Source organism: Rhea americana, unplaced genomic scaffold (genome assembly GCF_003343005.1).
Source record: "Rhea americana isolate MKP2758 unplaced genomic scaffold, rheAme1 scaffold_167, whole genome shotgun sequence".
Classification (NCBI taxonomy): Eukaryota; Metazoa; Chordata; class Aves; order Rheiformes; family Rheidae; genus Rhea; species Rhea americana.
The window spans coordinates 1,642,472-1,651,125 of record NW_028185783.1 but is presented as its reverse complement, the minus strand read 5'-3'; the positions used below and the strand labels follow the sequence as shown (position 1 = coordinate 1,651,125).

General features: G+C 37.9%; 1 protein-coding gene across 1 annotated transcript in view; it reads left to right on the top strand.

The window, feature by feature from the left end:
• Positions 1-8,021: 8,021 nt before the first annotated feature.
• The window catches only part of ASIC5 (acid sensing ion channel subunit family member 5), a 14,867-nt gene continuing 14,234 nt past the window's right edge, over positions 8,022-8,654 (top strand). The window contains exon 1 of the mRNA XM_085300623.1: positions 8,022-8,061. Coding sequence (XP_085156749.1) covers positions 8,022-8,061 — 40 coding nt within the window. The remainder of the gene's footprint in view (positions 8,062-8,654) is intronic.

The window sequence follows — 8,654 nt, the reverse complement described above, 5'->3', positions numbered from 1 at the left end:
TCCTTCGTCATTGTGCCTGCCAGCTTCTTTAAAAAAAATGTTAATGCTCAGTTCTACTGCAAACACAATTACAGGGCCCCTGTGAACTCCGGTCATTCACCCTCTGCCAGACTTTCAGAGCTTGGTGAGGGCTGGCGTTTTCAGCCGTCTTACTCACTCAAGCATAGCTGGTTCACAAAAAAAGAGTCACACTTAGATCGTATACCTTCCTAAGCCAAATGACTGTATGTCAGGCCGTACAAACACTATGTCAAAATCATGTTCTTGTACAGCTGAGCCACAGGACCAGCAGGACTCTGCTGAGGAGTAACCCCCCAGCAAGGTCATGGTGTTCTTCCTTCGTGATGCAAAACCTGACAGAGTAAAATATTCCTCAGTGAAATCAAACTGTTACCTTTCCTCGTGGTGCAAACAAAGAAAGAGTATGAATTTAGTCCAAATGGAGATAGTTGAAAAATAACAAAAACATAATCTGACCAGAAAAATTACCTTCTATTTTCTTGTGTAGTTTTACTTTCTTCTGTGAAACTTAAACTTCCAGAGCAATGATCTGGCCTTGCAACCTTTATATCGCCTACCTGGCAGGGGAAGGACTTTGAAGTCTTAAAACCCTTTTAAACCCTGTGCTTAACAAAACATTAACTCCCACTTTGGGAAGTAATACTACCCTTAATTGGTTCAGGATTACCAAACTCTCCCAAAACCTAGCTGTGGATACTATCTGAACCAAGCCCCTACATATGAGGGCATGCAAAAATATGATTCTCCAAATCTTCAGAAAACTGCAAACGCATTGGAAAAAAAGATGTGCACATGGTTTGCTTCACAGCCTACCTATGCCACAAATATATTTCTCTAACCATGTTTGTACAACATTAATGTTGCTTTAAAACAAGAAACAACAATCTTTTGGCAGTGCTGTCAACACCTGAAACATCATTATCAAAATATTTGATTAAATCACAGAAAATCCTCAACAATTTAACAATTCCTTTCYATGGCAAAAAAAAGTTAGAGATAAGTAAGCTGTTATATTTGTATACAATGTAGATAGAGATGCTGAGCTCAAGTTTTATACTTTTATAAGTAGCAGAAAATGAATAAACTCATTTTTAGCAAAAAGATACTACCTAATAACACTTACTTAGAAATTATTCTTTAGCATCTAAAAGAGTTTACTATATATGCTTGTGTATTCTATAGGGTGCTATGTACACTATATACTTCGTATAGTGAATACTACAGACCATATTCTTTGCACTGTGATCTCAGGAAGGCTTCACAAATGATGAATTTGGTACTGATAGAGCGCGAAAAGTGGCTTATACCACCTGGTTACGAAATTGTCTGTTAGCAACGTAGCCAACAGTACAAATGAAAATAGTCCTTAGGTTTAACTCAGCTCAGAGCCCTCAGCTCTGGCTTGGCTGCCGAGACCCTTATAAATGACAGAAAAATAAGTATCTCTTCATGTTTTTGTCATACTGCTCAAAGTAGTGGCTTACTGCAGGGATCTGATTCTCTCTTGAGTGGCCTTTATGCCAACAGGGATTTTACAGCTACTTTGCTCTCTTTATATCAGAACTATAAAGGACTCTCTAYGAAAAAAATTCTCCAGTGTGAGAATATCTGAAAGCAAAACATAAGCCTAATTTTAATTGATGATATTACCTTTTTCTCAAAATGCACCATCAGTGCATTTTCCATTTTCACTCAGAACCATGCAGAAACAGATACAACCAGATACAACTACACACACCACTTGCTATTCATGTTGTGGATGACTGGGCAAGGCTATGCCCTTGAGAGTTTTTTCTTTTCTTTTTATTTTTTTTTCTTTTTTTTGTGGTTGTTGGTGGTGTTTTTCTTTTTTTTTAATTTTTTCTTTTAAGCATGAAAGTCAGACCTCAGCTAATCCAGAAACGTATCAGGGTACTCTAACCTTTAGCATACAGCGAGAACGTTCTGTTTCGTGATTGAGCTGAACACAGGACAAACAGTTAAATACGGCAGAAAAACAAAACAAAACAAAAAATCTCCAGATTCCAGGAACTGATTGACTGGCCTGGCAGAGCAYGGGAATACTTAAACACCCTTCCTATTCCGCTGTCCTCCCCTTCCCACCTCCCCTTCCCCTTTCACAGTTACGGACATAAGGTGGCTGGGCTAGCTGCGTACATCTCGGSTGCAACAGGGTTCAAGAAGAAATGAACTGAACTTACTTGGACAGAAAGAAGTGCGTTGTAAAGGTAAAAGCGAGCCTCTCCCTAGCCCGGCCAGCTAGGGTGCGAYGTAAGACAGAGGTGTGCTGTAGCGTATTTCATAAATACAGCTGGAGCCAAGGGTCCACAAAATAAGTTCTTTCTGTGTGTTGCTCTAAAACATTAGCAMGGAGAGGAGAGATGAGTAAGAATAACCCTCTGCTCCCATGAATCCAGCAACAAACCACTTCTCCTATTAATTTAGAAGTGACCTGTTCACCTAAGCCGCATCTCAAGTTATCCTACGTGAAATCTGTTATGGAGAAAAAATGCACATACAAATAGTTTGGACATTGCCATCCTTTTTSTGCTCAAGCTCTCACTTCAGTTACAAAATCATCCCAGATCAATTTTGATGTGTTTTCCCAAGGTTCATTAATTCAAACAAAGTTCTTGGAGACCTTCTGACTACAGGCAAGTGACATTTGAAGCTTCCCACAGCTGTTATCGCAGAATTAAAATCATAGCTTGTGAGAAATAACTGTACTATAGCTTTAATAGTTTCAGGCACCCTTTTCTGCACCTGTTTGAACTCCACTGTGTCCTTTTTGGGGTGAAGCATTCAAAAGGCATAACTCTAACTGATGGGTCRATATGTTACTTCCATAAAATTACAGTGATGAAAGAGTACATCTCTTGGACCACAAAAGCGCAAATGTAATAGTGAAATGCAAAAGCAAACAGTACGGCAGCTACTGGTAGGGGGTTCTGTCAACAAGACGCATCTCAAAATGTTTCTGGAACATCATCATTACTATGTTTTTAGAAAACAATTCAAAGACAACTTAAGTTCAAGCCTATACATTATGTAATGTCCTGAACTGAAACAATTTTCCAAAAAAAGCTTTCTAGAACTTAAAATGTTATTTTTTTTCCTTTTTATAAATTGGTAATTATGTTGGTGGAACCGCATCTGACCATTAATTTGTATTTACCATAGGCTCAATCCAGCACACTAATTCTAGATATCCTTGTTTGTCTTTCTTCTCATTACTTATTGCATAACTGAAGCACCTAGCAGCCTAAGCCAGAAATTCACTGTACTATGTACTAGTTGTTATACAAGCACAGAACAAAGTCACTTCCCCGGTCAGTTTAATGATATAATTATAACACAAGAGATAGGTGAATTAAGACACATAAAGTGAAAAGGGATTTGACACCAAAACCTCAGTTCAGGGAGTATCTTGTGATTTTCAAAACTATCTTTAACCAGCATTTGGAGTTAACAGTCTCTTTCAAGAAAAAATAAAATTTAGCAACTCAAGGCTTAAATAAACAAGTTTGAAGTTGATGCAATATTAAAATCCAATCAGACATTTGTATTTAGGGGGAGGAACAGAGCTCAAGGTCTTCCAAACTACAAACAAAGAGAGGAGATAGTGCTGCAAGTATTTTTTTTAATACTGTATTTGTTCTACTTCTTAAATACAAAGAACTGTGTCATCACTTCTCAATGTACGTTTAACTTCCATTAGCGTTTCACATGTCCCAGCACAATCTCCCTCTACTGTCTGCCATCTGTGGCCCTGTRGAATGGAGCAGAAATCTTTCATATTACTCAGTATCTGGCCCTGTTAGTCAGAATGCTGGGATTAAGTCTCCCACCCCAAACTTTACTTAAAAAGGAACTCACATTACCATCAATTCCTCCTACTTCTTTCTTAGTATGTAGCACTAYATATACAGTATTTTCTTAATATACAGCACTCATCACATCTGTGCTTTCACTTGTCTGCTAGCTGCACTCCGGTGGTCAAGGATCCCAGCCTGCTCTCTGAATTGGGCCAGAGAGCAATTTATCTTCTTCAGATCCTGATTGATAACTATTTCCAGGGCATGGAGAAAATGTTCCTTCACTGTTATTAACAAAACTTCCTCCTTTCATCAGGGAAACGAATCAATATCAACAAAACTAATAAAATTAAGAAAAACAACAAATTTTGAATACAGGTAAGAATGCATAGGCTGCCACAGAGTTCTCCCAAGGCAAATCTTTCCTCTTTTAACACTCAGCAGCCACATATTGCAAGGTTCAACTCTTTAGTACAGGAAGGTTGTTGTTTTCCCCTCCTAAATACATTAATGCTGCTTATGAGTATGGTGCAGCAAAATCACAAGCTGGAGCCAAAAGCTACTCCCACCCCTTCACGTGGCCGAATCCGTGCTGCGGTTTACYCCGTGGTACAGTTGGCCAGCAGGCGCGAGGGGCTGGCTCAGCACAAACTCTGATAGCAATTTACTAATCTGATGCTATTCAGTATTACGGCTCAGATGRTGAAATAGACTGTACGCATCTTAAACTGACGAATTAGAAGAGCCTGGAAAATAYTATAGCATGTTGGCAGGAGAGACTAGAATTCAAAATGATCTTAATGCATTGAAGCAATGCGCTGAAATAAATAATGTGTCACTTTGAACATAAGCAGGGATAATCAAACTACCAAAAAAGAAAATTTTCACAGATGATCTGGATATTTCAGTCAATCAAAAATAATAYGTTAAGCAACAAAAAGCAAAACAGTGAAAAGAACAAAAATTACACCAAAACTTAAAAATGCAAGGTTTCCATGCCGTGTGGAAACATCCCTGTTCATCCACTATCAGAAAGGACATGTCTGCTCAAGCATGCCCCAGCACCACTCTTCAMGAAAGCTGAACACCACTTGGCAAGAGATCAGAGAAGAATGGCAAAAATAACAAATGTTCCCTGTAGAAAATATCACCTATTAAGAGAGACAGAAAGAATTATATCTGAACTGTGTAACTTGCAGAAGACCGTGGAGAAAAGCTGACAGTCCTCCTTCAAAGAGAAGGCTGATAAACGATTCTCCACGTACAGAGGGACAGGAAAAGAAGTAACAGGCTTAAATTAGAGTGAAGTAATAAGCTTAAATTAGAGTAAGATAAAACAGTCCTCAGAAATCAAAAAAATTTCTAGTAGCTTTAGAAAACTAGATATTTTGACAAAAGCTTGTAATTCCTTCAGGCATAGCTCAAAACAGAGAGACAGACACAAAGAGTCTTTGGACCCGCTCTGAGCCCATTTTCTGCAGCTCCCTTCCCTTGGGGACTCGAGCAGCATACCTGCTTTGAAGGAAGCAGCAAGACGGAGGCTTCCTTTCACTATTAGTTACCATTTGCCACATATCCCAGTATCTTCCACAAAATGGCAAAGACAATGCATTGGCACAGTCCAGGCGGTGGTTACTCACTTTTTTTCTTTGCCATTTTTCCTTTTTTTWACTAGTATTTTATGTATGAATTAAATAACTGCAGTTCTGTATTTTAGTAAATGCTCTTATTTGCATTACTTTCTCTGTCTTAAAAGGAGATATTTGAACAGGTTCTACTAAAAATGGGAACTAGGCAAAGCATTGTAAGAGGCATTAATACCTAGAAACCACTTACAGAGCCTTATACGGTGCAACAGAAGTTGGAAGGAAACACTTGCAGGCTTTCTGAATAAAAAAATCCCCAAAAAGCTAAATATGTACCAAATACATATATATAAGAATTCCTACCAGATATTTTGTTGTAAGCAGGTTATAAATATACAAGTTTATCAGAAACACTTGTCTCAGCAAATAGCTATACAGTTATGTTGGCTACAGACTTTTTTTTTTTTTTTTTTTTTTTTTTAAAGTCAGCACCAGAGGAAAAGAATTGAAAAGTACTGAAGACCAACTTCAAAAAAACATTTATATAATTTTGTCATGGCTACCTCTGTCACCAGCTGGTTTTCTTCTCCTTTACTTTTGCACATTGATAAGATTCCCTCTCAGTCTTGTCTTCTCCAGGCTGAGCAGTYCCAGCTCTCTCACCCTTTCCTCATATGAGAGATGCTCCCTCATCATTTTAGTAGTCCTCTGTTGGACTCACTCCAGTAGCACCACGTCTCTCTTGTACGTGGGAGCCCAGAACTGGACACAGTACACCAGATATGGRCTCTCCAAGGCTGAGTAGAGAGGAAAAAATATGGAGGAGATCCATAATCTGTAAGCTGTTTCTGCAAACTATTTGGGAAAGATGAAAATATACTACTGAGAATTCATTCTGCAAGTTACTCACTTAACAGATTTTGTATCTGGACTAGTGGGAGGAGGAAAAGGGGAGCTGTCACTTACAGGGTCGTTTTGTAGGCTCTGATGCAGGTTGACCACACAAGACAGTTACTTTTCGCCCCCTAGTGTTCGCTTAAGAATAAACCAATGTAAAACAACCATAAATAGAAATKAAAATATATATTTCTTTTTGCAAAAAACAGCCACAGAAAATAAGGCAAGTTAGTCTGATATTTTAAATAAACATAAAAGTTCTGTTTAAGAGGTTAGAAGTGAAGAGTGTTTATCAATTGAATATTTGAAAAAAGACACTAAGATGAATCATAATTGGCCTGTAGAGAGCAGCTTACACTTTGTAATTCTTTAATCATATGCACATTACAGTATAAAAGACCAATATAATATTCCTTTAAGAAGACAGGCAACACTGTTGCTGTTGCCTGGTACTGTGAATTAGGATGTTTTATTTTAATATGAATCAACAGATCTGCAAATAAACACTCAGTAGCATGTTAGATATGGTTGAACAACATATAGATACTGAAAAACAGTTTACTTTTAAGTACTTTTCTGCCTGAGTGAACACAACTGCTGCTTGGAGCTTGCATCAGCAGAGAGCCTCACCTGTGAGCTGTTCCTAGTATATCTTACAAAAGTAAGAGATTTCCAAGAAATCTGGTGTAGAAATCCATTGCGTGTCACACTGGAATGACTAAATAGAGTTCAGTGCTTCAACTAGATTATTGTAGCTTGAAAATAGCCAGAAAATAGTCACTAAACAACTGGATAGTGAGGTGATGAAGGGCCAAGCTAACTTACCTAGAAACTATGGTCATTAAACTGGACCATTACTAAGAGAATGAATAAATGAAGAAGTGGCCCCAAATTCCCACCACCTGCAGAGCAGAGAGATGATACAAAATTTTCTGGATCTTCCTAAAAGGAAGGATCAAGCACATCCCAGGCCCAATTTTTTTAATATTTCCCTGTTGCCTTTTATTAGACACTTGGTTCTTTCCTTGAAACAAATTTCAAACATTGTCATACCACATGTGTAAAACAAGATCAGCCCCACACTTCTTCATAAGCAGTTGAGGGAACAAGAGACTCTGCACGTGTCTTGATCCTCACCCACTGGGTTAGTTCTCAGTAATAACAGTTCATTTTTGTGGGCTAAACCCCACAAAAACGTTAAATACGGAGCTGGCTATGAAGGCAGCTATTCAAAGCATGGGGGAACAGCTGCATTCTGCTGATGGCAGACATTCATGCCCTTCAGGGCAAGATGGGCTCCTTATCTATTAAAGACAATTTGTTCAGTTCTAAACAGCACAATATTTCAGTGAACACAACTGGTCCTTCTAAAAGAAAAGAAAAAATATGAAAGAAAGTCATTTGCAAGGTAAGGTAATGTACAAGACAGGCTAGATTTATTGGTATAATATTACATGCATTTGAAATATATATAAATACGTACCTCTGATCCTGCCATAAAGCTAATCTTCTCTCTTATTTTGCAGACYATGTTACTTAAAGGCAAAACATAGCAACCTTGGCAGGTAAATTGCCCAGTATTATGTGTCATCGAGTATCACCTCCCATTTAGTTTTCTATAAAAGCCATTACCTAGCAGTGACCACGGTGATAAGGCAGCTTAGCATATCCATTCCTTCCTTACTGAAACAAGCACAGCCTCATGGAGCAACTTGGGAGATTCATTCGACTAAATGCTAAAGGTATGTAAGCAGACACTAGAGCGAATTACCAAAAGTTTTACTTATGTTTACGCTTTTTTTTATAGAATTGACAATCAGAATGAGAAAAGATGTCTCCTTTCTTTTGTAACCTTGTCCAAAAATAGCAGTAGTGTACATTTTTAGGATATAAAGATGGAGGTAAGAAAGAAAGCTTGTAGAGAAAATGTTATACTTACGGAGTGAATGTCTGCAGCTATTGCTCCTTTATGCATTTAGAAAACTAACACAGCTTTAACTAGGCAATGCCTTTTCTGAATGATATCATACTTCAACGATTTTTAGATTAAGATAAGAAAGAAATTGTGACTCTATCTAGACTAATTAACCCTTACACAGACACAGGTCACACAGGACCTCCCTGAATTAACTCCTTACAGATAAGAGCTCTGGCTGAGCTTGAATGTGTTTGTTAAAAAGCCATTCGCTAATATTTCCATAGTGAAGATATGATGACAATTAAACACTGGAAATGCGAAATAGAAATACGTATTTTGTTTCTAATAAGAAAGAACTTAACTTCCAGTTCTCTTCACTGGATCTTTTTACCTTTTCTTTTTCTTTTCTTTTCTTTT